This window comes from Anguilla anguilla, chromosome 8 (genome assembly GCF_013347855.1).
Source record: "Anguilla anguilla isolate fAngAng1 chromosome 8, fAngAng1.pri, whole genome shotgun sequence".
Taxonomy (NCBI): Eukaryota; Metazoa; Chordata; class Actinopteri; order Anguilliformes; family Anguillidae; genus Anguilla; species Anguilla anguilla.
In genome coordinates, this window is record NC_049208.1 from 35,931,585 (window position 1) to 35,947,460 (window position 15,876).

At 44.6% G+C, this 15,876-nt stretch overlaps 1 protein-coding gene across 3 annotated transcripts; it reads left to right on the top strand.

Annotated features, from left to right (window-relative positions):
• Positions 1-500: 500 nt before the first annotated feature.
• On the top strand, positions 501-15,468 carry tmem64 (transmembrane protein 64). Of its 3 annotated transcripts, none has more exons than XM_035429370.1 (3): positions 501-2,213; positions 13,567-13,722; positions 15,093-15,468. In XM_035429370.1, the coding sequence occupies exons 1-3, from the start codon at positions 1,503-1,505 to the stop codon at positions 15,276-15,278; spliced, it is 1,053 nt and encodes a 350-aa protein (XP_035285261.1). In that variant the 5' UTR covers positions 501-1,502; the 3' UTR covers positions 15,279-15,468. The 3 variants fall into 3 exon arrangements, with proteins under 3 accessions (XP_035285261.1, XP_035285264.1, XP_035285262.1); XM_035429373.1 differs by having other exon boundaries at positions 501-1,742; XM_035429371.1 differs by lacking the exons at positions 13,567-13,722; positions 15,093-15,468 and adding an exon at positions 7,282-10,553.
• Positions 15,469-15,876: the final 408 nt, after the last annotated feature.

Sequence of the window (15,876 nt, forward strand, 5' to 3'; positions counted from 1 at the left end):
CAGATGGAGCCCAGTGGTCCACATGTTCAATTTCAATATATTACTTTCAACTCAGGTCAGATGTCTGTTGCAATTGACAAAACACCACGGCTGTCTTTTGATTCCAATCAGCGCACAATAAGATAACATCAAATATGTGCAATTTGCTGTGACATAATTGTACTAACAGTACAAATTTCTGTATGCTATATGAGAATCGTGTTTAATTGCCAACTCCACTTTGCCACTGCTGGTAGCCTTACTGTTGACAAGTTACCCGTTTTCACTGAATACGTAAATTCGCAAATGTCCTCCCTAACTTATCATCGTCTCTACGGAGGCCTGGTGTGTTCCTTATTAAATTGTTAACTGTTAATACATTTTATTGCAATAATATATGTGGACGGACTGACATAAATACCTCAAGCTATGAAATGTAATGTGGTCAATCTCGCGATGCACACCATCGCGTGAATTTAAGCTGTCGTCACATGGGTTGTGCACTTGGCATTCTGGGAAAATAAACAGTGCTTTCAATAACAGCATCGACAGCATTTGCTTCAGTTGGCGAAGTGAGAATTAGAGCTCCGTTAGGTAGCTGGTTTAAAAACCAAGCATACAAACTTCAGTGCAGAGTCATTCTTCTTGAACCGATGAAATCGCAGTAGTTAGTTAGCTAGCTAGCTAGCTCGTGCAATGACAGAAACGCTAAATTGGATAGCACGACTTGCAGCAGGCGGGTGAAGAGTGGAGAGCACAGCAATGATTTAGCTGGGTAGCTAGCTAATGCAACACGGCCAGGAACCGTAAAAGTTACAGCATTGCTTTGATTCGTTGTCAGCTATTGTAGATTAATCACTGGCAATATATAGATACTTAAACATAACTAGCGTTAGCTGTCAATTCGTGTTGACCAACTAGTAAACGGCTTCCGATGATACCAGTGCGTTCTATTGCGATGTTAACTGAGAATATGGCATTTTTTTCAACGTCGGATAACAAGCCAGCAAATCAATACCACAAATCCTTGAACTGGCATGATTCTAGACTGGTGTACCCAAGATAAATTCAACCATTTCATATTCAGGATGAATCCCTGTGATTGAAACAGGGAGCGGGTCAATATATTGAGAATTGATTTTGTTGACTAAGCTATCTGGATAATCGTCTCGTTGTGCGGCGATTAGCTAGCTAGTGTTTTTCTTGGATTGCTAGTTGGCTAAGAATGAAAAATTTTGCCATCTCATAATCTTATAGATTTTTATTTAGACAAGGCAACTTGAATTATTTTGAGATCTCTGTTATCATTTTTGTCATGATTCCAGCCAGTGCGGTGTCAGATGGAAGCTAGCTTGAATCGTGGCTGGCTAGCCGGTAGTTATACAAATGCAACGAATGAAGGAAAATAAATAACTGCACACTGAACATTCAGATAAAGGACGGTTTGATACGTAACTTGATAAAAAAATTGTTTAAAAAAAAAAAAAACTTGCCCGACGTCAGGACCTCCTGAAAGGGCAATTATGTGGAACTCGGGATCTACAACGCTGCAATTCTTTGTCAAAGTCCTGAAACATACGGCTGGAAGAGGGCACATTCAGCTGAGTCGCTGGCTACAGAGATCATCCCAGGAATCCATGGACTGTGATAAAATCGATATACTAATTTGCAACGCGTTTGATGAGCGAGGCGCAGGTGGAAAGTTGGATGTGGACTTGGAGAGTGACATCAACAACGAAACGGGGATCTCTTTCCTCGGGGACGTAAGACATCCGTGCTGTATCACCACCTGTTGTTTCAAAAGTGCTGTACTGGTGTGCATTTTGACGGCGGTCTGCTTCTCGTCGGTGGCCCTTGTCCGCCAGTACCTCAAGGACCTTCTTATTTGGGTAGAGAGTTTGGACAGCCTGGTCGGAGCTCTGCTCTTTATCGTTGGGTTGATTTTAGTATCCTTTCCTTGCGGGTGGGGATATATAGTACTCAACGTGGCTGCTGGATACCTGTATGGGTTCGTATTGGGCATGGGACTGGTGATGGTTGGGGTACTGATTGGGACCTTCATCGCTCATGAGGTCTGCAAGCGGGTATTGACTGACTGGGTTTTAACCAAGATTGGAAACAGCGAACAGCTGAGTGCTGTCATAAGGGTTGTGGAGGGAGGAAGTGGACTTAAAATTGTGGCCTTAGCAAGACTCACGCCAATACCCTTTGGACTCCAAAACGCAGTGTTTTCGGTGAGTAGCAAGTCCAATAAGTGGAACTATTAACACTTTGTTCATAGTTGAATATTCCACATTGTAATTGTCATATGTTTTGCCAGATCAAGATCTTTATTCAAAAATCTTTAAATTTTTGAATGACATCCAGATGATTGACCTTGACTTTCTTAGGTTGAGCAAGGGGGCATGGAGTCAGTTTGGAACAAGATTTGACTGTATCAGGTTACAAGTCTGGTATAAGCGCTTCCTGTATTGCCCATGACCTGGGCAGGGTTTTTCCTTTCACATAATGTCTGCTGACATAGGCTCCAGCCCCCCCCCCCCCCCGCACCTCCCCGATTCTGACCTGGAGCAAGCAGTTTATGAAAATAGATGGATGAATTCACATATTGCCCGTCCCAAGTGGAAATTGCCACACATCTTTTCTAGCCATTACGTAGCTTTAAAAATGGTTTTACTTCAAACCCCCCTGCACACCTGTAGATGAAGTAGATGGGACAATGCAGTATGTGTAATAATTGAGCACTAATCAGTAAAACATTGGCCTTGCAGGATTCATTTTGGATTAGCTGTGGCCATGTGACCAGTCATGTAATCACCACACCTGTAACTGCGTACCTTCTTTGATTTATGTTTATGATAAATATTTACATTTCCACGCAATGCATAGGAAACACATTTGACGTGCTGCCATGGCTGTAAATTAAGTGAATGTCATGCTCAAACGCAGCCTAATCATAGTCATCTGAACGGTTTATTATTTTTAATTTACACCAGCCAAACTCACAAGCACAACTATTGAGACTCTGTATGTATCTAGACTCCTCTAGACTCATGCTCGCTGCTGAGTAATCAAGTCAGCCAGTTGAAATATTTTAATATACAAATAAAATCTGACACTTTTTTCCATCGTGTGCTGAGCTGCATGTTCCATGAATGTGAAAACGTGGTTTTGCTGTTTGCATTTATGCTGTAATGTAGGGAGGTATCAGCATTGGTGTCGACCAATATGCCCAGGCAAATATTGGTTACTGGTAATAGCCCCAGAATCACCATATCCTGCATACCTACCTTAAAGGCGTACAGAACATTTTTTTAACTGGAGCATGTTCAGTAAACTGCAGTTGGTATGAGCACCTTAGTTGGTTAAAATATTGCATATTTTGAATATCATAAATATTGACTATTTCTTTTCACAATAAACTGGAGTATTAAATCCAGACAGATCTCATCAACAAGAAACTGTAGATTTTGTCTTGGATAAAATGTGCCCAATAGTGTAACCATATAAAACCTGGCTGATAATGGGATTGGCAGTTCGCCGATATAGTGGGAGAGTTATCTCTCCAAGGTGTGTGCTGCTTACTCAGAAAATAACGTTCTACCTTTGAGATTTGAACCTCATGTCATCTCTCTTATCCCTTATCTTAAATGTAATAGTGGGCACCTGTCCATTATCTCACGCTATGTGGAAGGGGCGTGCCTGTTTTTCTGTGGTGTCACTCTCAATGCCCTTTCCCTCTTCATTCAGGTAACTCTTATCTCCCGTTGCTCTGTTGCAGCAAGTTGAAAACGTGGGCAAGAGTTAAGTTCCCCAAACCGGGTAATAGAAGTTATGTAATGCAGTGGCGCCGTCTACTCTGAGAGACACTGTTGGGCTGAAGAGTGTACTTTAGTAATTGGGCACCATTTGGTACATGCCTACAGGCCTCGTTCCCCCAGGACTAGGAGGATCAGCTGTCCGCTTTGTGTTCGTGCTGCACTTTCTAGGAAGGGTGACGAGAGATCCACGTACAGATCACTACATTTCCCATGACCGCACCCTGTAATTAAGCTGGAAAGGGCAGGTATCACTTCGACTGGTTGCGTGTTCGAGCTGCTTATGTACAGTTTTTCGGAGGGACTGCCGCCTAGTCATAACACCTGCGAGTTACATGTCATTGTCATGCCGTCATAGTCATGCTGTCTGTCATTGCGGACATCTTCATGACAGGCTAATATATAGTGTCCGTGTTGCTAATGTATGGAAGTTAGCCTCTTTTAGTCTAGTAGGTGCAGGTCAGTACTTTGAATTTTATAATTTTGTTTTTCAGTAGACAAATGTCTGTGATAGATTGTCGGCTTGTCCAATACATGCTGGGATAGGCTCCAGCACCGCCCACGACTCTGCCCAGGATAAGCAGCTATAGATAATGGATGGATGGAGCAGACAAATGTAATATTTTCAAAAAGCCAGACCTTAATATCGCCTAAATAGCTAGCAAGCTCTCTAGACGTCTTAATTAAATAAGTAATGGTATATTTTTCCTCAAAAGATCAGTTCCTCAAATGTGGAATAACGGGGTGTGGAATACTTGTAAAGATACTGTAGTCCTGAAAGACTAGTACAAACTAACCCTGCAGGCACCACCCTATGTCTTCAAAGCAGCAGATTAGTTTACCATATACTGAAAGAAAATGCCAAAAGATGCCTTGAGACCTTTCAGGGAAAAGTTGGGTTTCTTCTGCTTGTGTTCATTTTGCGATGAATACTGTGTCTGTGTGCCATCGCTGGAAGGAATCTGCATGATATCAGCAATCTTCTGGGTCACAAGAATTTTGTGGAAAATAAGAGATTTAAAACATTGCTTTCGTATCAAATGTAGAGAGATACGGAGAGAGGAGAGAGAGAGAAGGAGAGAGTGAGAGAACTGTAATATAAGACAACTCCTTTATCCTTGTTTATTCCGTGTCCCTACAAAATTTCATCAATTAAATCTTAAGTGTAGGAATAAAACTCAAAATAAATATATGAATAAAATGGCAATATGCCCCCTCAAACTCACTTTCATGTTGTCAAATCAGCCGTGTTCCTTATGCATGCATGCGAAAGGACCTTTAAGTCCTCCAAAGGGGAAAATTCCCCTTTTATGGCAAAGGTATGCCTTTAACTCTGAACTATTTGCCTGATGTTTTCACTATGAAGCCTTATGCTCCAGGGGGAACTGAGATGTCAACATTGCCCTCAGAAGCGAGGGGGGCGTTTTGTCTGGCTGTCCGGTGGTAAATTGGCGGCGCCTTTGCTTTTGGGGCTCCGTTGGAGCGCGGCGCACTAAGGAACGGGCCGATCCTAAGCGCGACGCTGGAATCCCAATGTCGCTGATGACAGCGGGGAACGGGATCAGCTGCACCGTCACTCGTCATACCAGTTCACAGCGCTGACGCGCTGCTCCCAGAGACCAGAACATTCTGTCACTAACAGTCACAGCAGCGTTCCATGGTCGTGGGATGGCACAGTAATTTCAACGTTGAGGGAAAACTGGTTGCTCATTAGATACTAAAGCATATTTTTGTCTGCATCTGTGAGCAGAGCGGGAATATAGGCTGTCTGCTGTCATTGCTATGAATTGTGTAACGCACCAAAACGTTTAAAAAAATTTAAAAAAAAGTCGTTTCCGATGGCAACATTAACGTTTTGTGAAGATGTGTTACGGATCGATAATGACAACTGTTCTTTCAGCCTTCGTGTTTAGCAAAAACAAGCTGAGCAAGAAAAGCTTGCGACGTGCCATTGAATAATTCGCGGTTCCATGGGCCGCGTTTTTTTCCAGGAAAACGTGACACGGGGCCCAGCCCATGTGCAGTTGCGGTGCGTATGACTGTCTCTGGTGTACAGCCACGCACAGAATCCGCCCGCTAAGGCTGTCAAAAGTGCCATGAAATTGAGTTTGAATATTAGTTTTTGTAATTAGTAAGAGTTCGAATATATTCGAATATCATTTGCCTATAATTCACAAAAATAAGCTGCTTATTGTCGGGCGCAATATGCACGTGACGCTCCCTCTAAAGTGGCCTACGCGTTATTTTCCACGAGCGGGCAGTAGAATAGAGGACATCGGTGAATTTGAATACGAGGTTACTACATCTGGGGCCTCATTTATACAACGTATTCTAGATCAACTGTGTGGCGCGTGTGTAGAAAATCACGTCAAAGTGGTGATTTATAAAATTTCAACATGACTCGATTTGACCGTGGAAACGGTCGTGGCTCTACATCTGGGCTTCACTTGACGTACGCACGCAAGTTCATTTTATAAATGAGCCCCCTGCAGTTTCTATAGCCTAATGCGCAAATTAATAAAGCACTTTCTCGTAGATGTGATTTGCCACAAATCGGCATTTATTAATCATAGGGAAATGACTGTTTATAGGAAATCCCTGTTTATTTCTTAACACAAAAACTATTCAAACGGCTAATACCTGTAGCCTAAAACAACAAATTACTTACTCCGTTTAGTTTGTTTAACTTCTTTCATCATCCAATTTTATCAAGATCTTCAGAAAAGAAAGGAAACATAGCCTGCCATGGGAACATTATTTAGCCTCATTTGTTAGCTGACCAGATCTGTTGAACAAAGTGAAACAAGAGACTGGCTCGCGAGGCTAGCTGACCAGTAACGTTAGGTGTCCATGGAGCTGAAAGTATCACCGGAGGTTATTGGCAAGGAAAACGAGACGATCAACTTGCCCTAGGTCCAGGGCAGAACGTTTTTTGTTGACAGAGTAAGTAACGTTAGCACAGGAAATGAACTTTGCGTGCATGAACATGATTTGCCACATGACATTAAAGCCTGCATGTTAATTACAATACGCGGGATCCAATACGAATATTCGAATGCTCAAATTTAGGTTCGAACTTTAAAAAAAGAATAGTTTTCGAACTTCGAATATTTTTTTGACAGCCCTACCGCCCGCATATACAGTACACGCACAATTAAAATTCTACTGAGAAGTGTCAGACTGTACGACACGCGTGAAGCGACTCCCAGGAGGAAACGGAGCTGTGCCCTGGCCTCTCGTGCGATTCCTCGGCCTCAAGGCGCCGGCCCTCCAGCAGGCTTGAGCATTTTCGCGAGGCCTAAGGACAAATTGCAGATTTGTTGAAGCGAGAACATTAGCGCCATCGGTCCAGGATCGCATTTGTGCCGTTGCCGTTGCCGTTGTTTGATAACGGAGGCCGGTGGCTCTGACAGCCCGCGTATGGCTCCAGCGTGATTACTCTTACCGTCACGCTGTTTGCATAATGGATTCGCTGCACTTTCAGCAGGTGAAGTACGCCCCAGCGAAGTGCACCCTCTGGCATTTGGAGAGGACACCGCCTTCGTCAACCGGCGCCTTTCTGAACGATGAGAGGGACGCGATACGAAAGCCTCGTCACCGAGCCCCTATAATGTTTTGTGTCAGGCCCACGTTTTTACGTTTTTAGCGTACTGTAAACGTTTTGCTGCATTATGCAATCTCTGTTTGTGGTTTACCTTGTGCCATTTCCCCAGCTAGATTTTTTTGCTGCAGTTTCATTAAAATGCTCAGCGGCTTACAACCCACTTTTACCTTCTTGCGTGTTTTTTTTAGCCAGCACGTTGGCATCAGCCAGCTTTACCTCAGTTTGCGTAGGCTGCTACTTGAAACACAAGCACCAGATTGAAACCTTCCAGAAAGTACAAAATAAGGATTAAAGAAGTTATTTTGACAACTGGCAAGTTGGAAATATTTTGGTATTTCATTGTCAAGTTTTTAAAATGTCGATATATTATATTTGAAAGCCTAGTACACGGGCTCTCTGTCAGACCAGGGAGTCTCCCTCGTTGTGTTGGGTTAGTTACCACAAACATCAAACAATTTGATGGCATTGCCTTTGACAGTATTTGACGATGGCTTTTCTTTCCCCTGGCAGAAAAGAGACGGGATTAACAGTCCTGAGAGTCATCGCTAGCATCTCCACAGATGCTCATTCTTCTCATGAAGTCGGTTAATAATAAGCGAGGTTCTCTCTCATTCTCTCTGAGTTTCGGTTTCAGCCCTGGGGCAATTTTCAGGCAAAGCCCGTTTTCGTGCCTCCACGTTTACAGCCTACCCGATAGCATAAAACGTGCTGGTAATCTCACCTTTGTATCTCCGTTTTTATAACCAGCACGAAGGTGTGGCCCGTGGGCACGACAGCCACGTCGGTGGGTAATGTCCAGACTGCTTTCAGTAAGCACATTCTGTGTGAGTACCTACATTTTACTGTAGCCTGAACTTATTTCAGCTGAAGCAGAAATAATGGATAATGAAGCACTGCGGTATCTTTTATTAAGGATAACCCAAAATGCTTGGACTGCAAAATGGGGCTGGTCCTATATCCTGTAATACTGTATACCACACTATAAAAGTACCAGTGGTGTTATTTCAATAGCATCCAAGCCAGTTTTTAGTGCACCAGTTTATAATTTTATTACCATTTTAGAAGCGTTCCTTTAAATCGCATTTGTTTGTAAAGCACTACCACCATTTACAAATATAACATTGTGATGCATACGGGTGATGACGTGGCATCTAATTACTATTAATATGTTAGAAGTGATCCTGTTGGCTAGCGGATTAGACAGGAGTAATGCGACAAAATGGAGGCCCAAGATTTGGTTGCTTAAAAAAAGGGACGGCTTCAGTGTGGCAGAAAATTTGCTGTACGCCACATAAAGAAAAGCCCCAAGAACCTGCTGACTTCTGCGACGGCAGAAGAAGGATACACGTTAAACTTCTGAGTGTGTCTTCCTGCTCATTCCGAAGAGCAGAAAAATAAAATGTCAGGAAAATAGAGTTTAAAAAGGGACAAACCTGCGGCTCAGCGTAACTGGGATTGGGATATGTACCGTGGGCCAAGCTTGCGTGCAGTCTGCCAGGCAGTGAGCAGAACAAACCCAACTCGACTTGCCAGGAAGGGGAATGCAGTTTGAAGCAACATGTCAGCAGCGAGTCTCACCGTGAAGCTGTCTCGCCCATTAAATACATTCAAATTCCGAGCACCGGTAGGCACTTTTGTGCTTGCAGGCAGGTAGGCCGCGTGCCTGCTCTGTGCACAGCTGGGTGTGCCGCTGCTTGCTGCGGGTTTGCAGACGTGCCCATTCAAACACTCTGGGGCATGCATGATTAAATCCAGACCATGCCAGTGCTGGCTTTGGCCAATGCCCCAGAGGGTGACGCGTGACTCGCGATTGCGTCACCCAGGTTTCGGGAGGGTTCAGTCAGTTGGAGGCCCACGTTTCATGGTTGTCTAGCGACCCCCCCACCCCCCCCTCCCCTGCTGGTTGATCGGGAGCCCTCCACTGCATGCCAGTGCTGCATATGAGATGTCTTCCTCTGACTCATCACTGTGTGAGCTTCGCTCTGGGCTGCGGTGTGAAAAGAAGCATCTGGTTACGCCACGTGTTTCGTCGGAGAACTGCAGATGTCTTCACTCTGCCGAATCGGCAGATAAGAGGGATACGCAGCCACAAATAGTTAATAGGATATTACAAATTAGGATGGGAATTGGACACGCTCACCCCATATTATTATTTTTAAAAGATTTATAGCTTAATAGCACAGTATTTGTCACTGATGATGGTGTGAAAATCTGGATAGCACCCAACACTACTGCAAGGCTAGCAGAACGATCTCTTGGCAGCCGTTGACGGGCAAAGCACATAATTGTGACCTGGACGACATAAAGTGTTATTATATACTAAATTAATATTCCTGTCCCCTCCCCGTCTTCGGAGAACTGTGTAATGAAACAGAAGTGGGTCATGAATCTTTTGACTAGAGAATCAACATTTAAACGTGCAGCGTTTTGGTTTAATAATTAGCTAGTAAAATCTGTTTTGTTTCCACGTGCCCCCCCCCCCCCCAGGTCATGAGCCCTTCGTTCCAAAGTAAAACGTGGCGGTACACCGTAGCAGGCATGCGTTACATCTCCAAGGAAAAAAAGAGATACCCTTAGGTGCACAGCGCTGAATGCTCCCAAACAGGTTTACAAGTGCAATCGTTGCCGACTTCAGCTGTGCGATCGCACGGTTGTGCTTTTCTTTAGGCTTTCAGTAAAATGTTGCTTGTAGTGTTTAACCAGCTTTTCCACATCAGGCTGCTTCAGACCCCCCAGCACCTGTCAAATTTTTTGAGATATGTGCCGCCTTCTCTGTCCTGTCACCCCAGAGGAACCAAGATGAGCTTTAAAAATCAGCACAGCCTGTACGTCCCGTGGCGCAGAGTAGCGTCAGCTTCTGGAATGCTGCGGAAGGAACAGGACACCGCTCCATCAGTCAGGTCACGCTTGGAGCCGGTGCAGATGTAATGAAAGCCGGAACGCGCGGCCTCGGGCATCGTTCCAGAATATTCCATAAACGCTCCATTAGGTTCAGAGGGTGACTGAGAATGAGAATTATTTGCTGCAGGAATAATGCCCGTTCCCTGCTCCGTGGACCATTGGCTGGATACCCCTGTGCTGTGGATGCATTAAATAACAGAAGATACCTGCCTTGCATTCCAAGGGGGTATACACCATGCCAGAAAAATGCGTCCCAGAACATTATGCAGCTGTTGGACCGGTATTTGCTTCTTTCCTGTTCCCTTCCCGTAGTCCACCCCCCAACCCCCCCCCCACCGCCCTCACTCCACTTTTTAAAAAATCTAGTTGCATATAAGCACATATTTCCAATTGGATCCACGGGAATTATAATTTGTAAAGCTCTTTACACTACTTTGAGTTTCTTTGAAATTATGTAAACTGATGGATTGTTCCCCGGTTAGTAAACAACACGTGGGGCTGCAGTATCTATAGTATGAACCGTAATGTTGCTAATCTGTGCCTGGTATGAGTTAAACATTTACCAAAAGAGATGTAGACATGCATTTTGCACTTGGTAGTGAGTGAGAGACTTTTGCAACACCACACAATTCTCACCCACACAAAAAAAAGGGCCATTTTTTCAAAGGCTGACGAGAATTCAACGCGTGGAAAAACATACAGACAGATAACCCTGTGGGGGATGTTAGCGTTCGTCAGCCTCGCTGAGAACATCCGCATTGCTGAAGTGTTTTTGCCCTAAATGCTGGATTGCGCTCTCGGGCCTGCGCACCCGACGGGTGACATCCTGCCTCCGTTCTCTGAGAAACATCACCTGCCACGTGCTGTGCTAACACCGCTAGCGCCTGCTCGCTCCGTCTGGAGCCCGGCGTCTTCAGCACGACTCCCGGCTAAATAGATTTCCCTCCGCCCCAAAAGACTTTTCAGTATTTGGTTGATTATTCCTATAAGCAACACACTATACTTTTGTATTCGTTGTTTTTTCTTTTAAATGTCGAAGTGACATACAGCCGACTCTCGTTTCGCCTCGGGAGCTGGCCCTCCCCCCCTCCCCCGCATAGCCCGTGTATGTAGAGCAGAGCAGGGAGGACAGTGCCTGAACGAGAACATAATTAGGACAGTCATGCAAATGTATCTGTGCCAGGTAACAAAATATTTTACGTTTTTCAAAATCTTTAAAATTTTGCCATTGCTATGCATTGTTTCTTCAAAAGAACGTTTCCTCTACCCTAACCAAGACTGCAAAGTTGTCAACATTATTTGGATTAATGTAAGCTAGCATTTAGGAAGCATTCACCCAGCTAACGTTAGCCTAGATAGTTAATGAAAACGTGAACTTTTCACTTTTGGCAGAGATGCATATAGAAAAATTCTTGTATAAAAACAGAAGGCTAGAAGAGGAGGAGGGAAAAACTGCACCACAGATAGGTTGCTATTAATGACTGTTACAGTTAACAGTTAGGCCTACTTACTTTAATTGATATTGATGAAAATGAGGGCATTTTGGATATCAGGCACCAATGACTTTAAAGGGGAATTTCACTTTGTAGCACTTCTGGGGTCATTTTCACACCTACCCGGGCTAGGTTTGTGTGCACCCCAGACTGTTTTTTGGTTGCTTGCTTCAATATTTAGATATTTAGATATATCCGTGTAAGCAAGTACCCCATACCCCCCCCCCCCCCCCCCCCCCCCTGGCCTCTCATGACTGATATTGTCCTTCTAATGAATGTGTCACCCTTCATTCTTCGATTAGTTATTTCATTATGATAATATTTTACGCTGTTTTGTTGCTTTCCTTTACAAATGCAGGAAGCAGACCCAGGCAGTTTAGTGTCGAACTCGAGGATGCATATCATTGCGCGACTTCTGATGTGGGCATACCTGCAGACAATAACATTAGGTTGGTCGTAGAAATAGTGTTGTATTAGGCTACTACTAGCTAGCGAAACCGAAAATGTCCGAGGACGAAATAAACGTATGGTGGCAACCCTATAACAATAACCAGCAAGCTGTCTAACTGTTACCGTAGACATCCTATGTATCACAGACAGACGCGATAGCGTTAGCCAGACCGCTTAGTACCTACCTCGAGCGGTTCGACCAACGATGGGAAAATGGTGGGTACAGCTCCAGGCTTCAGATGGTCACCTTGGTAGTCGGTGGCTTCAAAGTGGTCACTGCATACCCTTAGTCCTCGTTTGCGAACTTCTTCGGCTGTTATGTTGGGGTGTCGGATTACATCCAGCCATGTCTATGAAAATGTGCTTTCAAGGCAAGTTTAACGGGGGAATTATAACAACCGGGTACAATGCACCTCATTATTACGCCGATATCGCATCAAACAAAAGCTAGCAGATGTTTCGATTTCGATTTCAACGCTAAGTTAACCGAATGTTTTGCTTCGCTTCTTCTTGCCGCGAAACGAAATCGAAGAAGAAATAACCGGAAACCGTACTACTATGTGGACTTGCGCTAAAAAATAGGTATTTGTTTCTAACGTTAGATATTTAAAATAAAATAACTAATCAAGAAATGAAGGGCGACACATTCATTAGAAGGACAATATCAGTCATGAGAAGCAGGGATGTGTGTTTACAATGAGTCCAACGTGGAGTTTGATGTTGAATGGGCTTCCATTGAATGGGGGTTTGCTTACACAGGTATATCTAAATATCTAAATATTGAAGCAAGCAACCTAAAAACGATCTGGGGTGCACACAAAAGCCCAGGTAGGTGTGAAAATGACCCCAGAAGTGTTATAAAGTGAAATTCCCCTTTAAAGCCCCTGACTTATGTTTAGAATTTGTATCCTCCCCTAGGCCATTACTGCTAAAATAGTTTGGGTTCCTTTTGCATTCTGTTCATTTTCGCCGGTTCAACTGGATGCCAAAAGTGCCCTACAGATTTCATTTTCATCTGGAGATATGGCCAAAGTAAAAATAAATACATAAATAAAATTGCACTCACGCGAAATATAAAGTGCCCGAACACAAAATGTGAACCTTGTCTGCACCATGAAATTTAATAACCTCTCCGTAGTTACAATACAATTTAATAAAAACAAACAAGATGTGTTCTGACAGATTGTTCCCCATGCTAGGAATCGATTTGGAATCGAGCACGTTGTGCGATCACTCGATCTTTGAAGTAATTGAAAATCACGATTCCTAGTTCTTTTTTTTTTGTGCACCTGAGAGTTTGCCAACCGATTGGTCCTTTCAGATCACAGACGTGTCCTTGCCAAATTACCTTGTGGCTTCGTCGGTGGGTCTGCTGCCGACGCAGCTCCTCAACTCGTACCTGGGCACGACGCTCCGAACGATGGAGGACGTCATCGCAGAGCAGAGCGTCAGCGGCTACTTCGTGTTCAGCCTGCAGGTACGTTCCAGGTGGTCTCAACACAACCGGCCTTGGAAAGAACGTTCCAGAAAACTGGATGCTGGTCCTAGAATACCGTTGGCTGGACTCAGTCAACATTCATGCTTCGGTCTGAGTTTGAATAAATGCAAATCCTACTTTTAAAAATTCAACAGTGCGGCGAGTACATTTTTTTGTGATCACCAAACTCCTCAGACTAGATTTGTGAGGGAAAACATGCATACAAGCTTACTGAGTCAAACAAATTTTAAGAACAAATGTTGACTGAATCCAGACCTTCATCCTCTCCCTTTTCAACTTATTTTGGCTTGATCTCCTTCTTTGGCTGTTCTGTCCTTCTGGTGATTGCAGTGCTCTGTACATGCTTAAGAATTCGAAGAATATGGTTTTAAACAGAATTTGTTGTTCACCAGTGACGTATTCCAGCTTCATAATGTCTCTGGTCAGCTTGGCTTTGTGCTTCTTTGTACCACAAGGAGCATCAGTTTTAGAATGTGAGTCTTTGAGTCTTTGTGTGCCTAGCTAAAAAAGGGGAAATGTTTTTTTCAGGACTAAAATATATATCTTCTTGGTGTCTTTGTAGGTATTAAAAACATTTTGCTACCAGTGACAGTAGGCTTGGCAGTTTGGAAGGAATTTAATGTGGTTAAAGACTGGAATGTTCAGTTAGGAGGTGGACTGGTAAGATGAAAACCAGAGGAGTTAAATCCATCTGATCTCAACTGTAATTTCACAGTTACACACTACATGGTAGCTGTGGCATTTCAAAAGGCACTAACAGTGGTTTTCTGGGCGGGGATTACGCGAAGAAAGTGTTTGTTTGGGCACATCTTGTGCTTACAGAACATCCGAGTAAAGTCTAGTGCCTCGTTCCCAGGTTCTGTGACCTGGGAACGAGGAAATGGCGAGGCCACCATAGTGGGCAAATATTTATGGGGACGGGGTAGTGGGGCATTTTTCCACAGCTGCTGCCTGTGAGCCAGAGACTATTTTCCACATTATTGGCCACACTGTTCCACAGGAACGCGATGCGTATCTCTTGCTGATAGCCACTGATAGCCTGTGGCGTTTGGTGTGTTATTAGGAGGAAGTAATGCTGAGGCAAACCCAGTAAACCTGGCTGATTTAAAACCCGCCCCCACCCCTGGGAGGACGAGGCCTGTTGTGTCCCGGCTTCTCTGACACTTCATCATGTTAAGCTGAAGTCATAGATCATAGACTCGAGTCTGTAGCGTCTTGGCTTCAGCACCAAGCCCGTACTTGTGGTGAAACGCTGCGTTCTTAACACGAGCCAATGTTTTGTCTGCGTAACCTTTGGCAGCTAGCACCACGCTAAAAACCTTTCTCCCGCCGCGTCCCTCCCTCTGCAGATCGTCATCAGCATAGGCCTGATGTTCTACGTGGTCCACCGAGCGCAAGTGGAGCTGAACGCCGCCATCGCCGCCTGCCAGATGGAGCTGAAGACCTCGTACATGAACGGGAGCACCGCCAGCCACGGCGGCTCCACCTACTGCAGCAAGCGGACGGCGGCGGGGGGCGGGGTCAACGTGGTTTAGACCCTCCTGCTAAAATATACCGTTTTTTTTTTGTCTCTCTCTCTCTCTCTCTTTTTCCCCCCTGGTCTTTTCCGTTTGCGGTCGTGTGGCACTGAACCGAGCTGCGCGCCGAGGCAGCGACATGCCAAACTCCCGAACGTGCGGAAGGGCTCTCTGGCAGTTCTGCGTGCCGTCGGCGCCCCGGCCGGTTTCCCGCTGATGCGCGGCCCCCGGCGAGCTGCGGGGTCGCGAACTCTGACCCCTGACCCCGGCCGAGGCCCGTGCGTGGGAACACTGAGCCAGTACTTTATTAGGAATCTATTGGGAACCTTTTTAAAAACTGGTTTTGCGGTACATTTAACTGGGCTTTTTATTGCTTTGTACGCTTTTTTTCTCCCCCTTGTAAGCGGTACTAATTATGATTTTTTATTTTGGTATGTCTGAAGTTCACAGCGGGCTGACAGGGTGTTTTCACGTCACAAACGCAAACCTGTACAGTTCAGGAGATGGAGTTCATCTTCGCCATAAAAAAACGTCATCGCCTCATCGTGAGATGGCTCAGAATGCGTTTGAAGGGACAAAAGTGCTGTTCTCGGTACGCCAGGTCAATACAGTGGTA

Excerpts from the sequence above, each read along its gene's own strand:
- tmem64 (XM_035429370.1), top strand. The coding sequence starts at position 1,503 with ATGTGGAACTCGGGATCTACAACGCTGCAATTCTTTGTCAAAGTCCTG. Across the intron at positions 2,214-13,566 it reads TCCAAAACGCAGTGTTTTCG|ATCACAGACGTGTCCTTGCC; the intron begins GTGAGTAGCAAG and ends TGGTCCTTTCAG. Across the intron at positions 13,723-15,092 it reads ACTTCGTGTTCAGCCTGCAG|ATCGTCATCAGCATAGGCCT; the intron begins GTACGTTCCAGG and ends CTCCCTCTGCAG.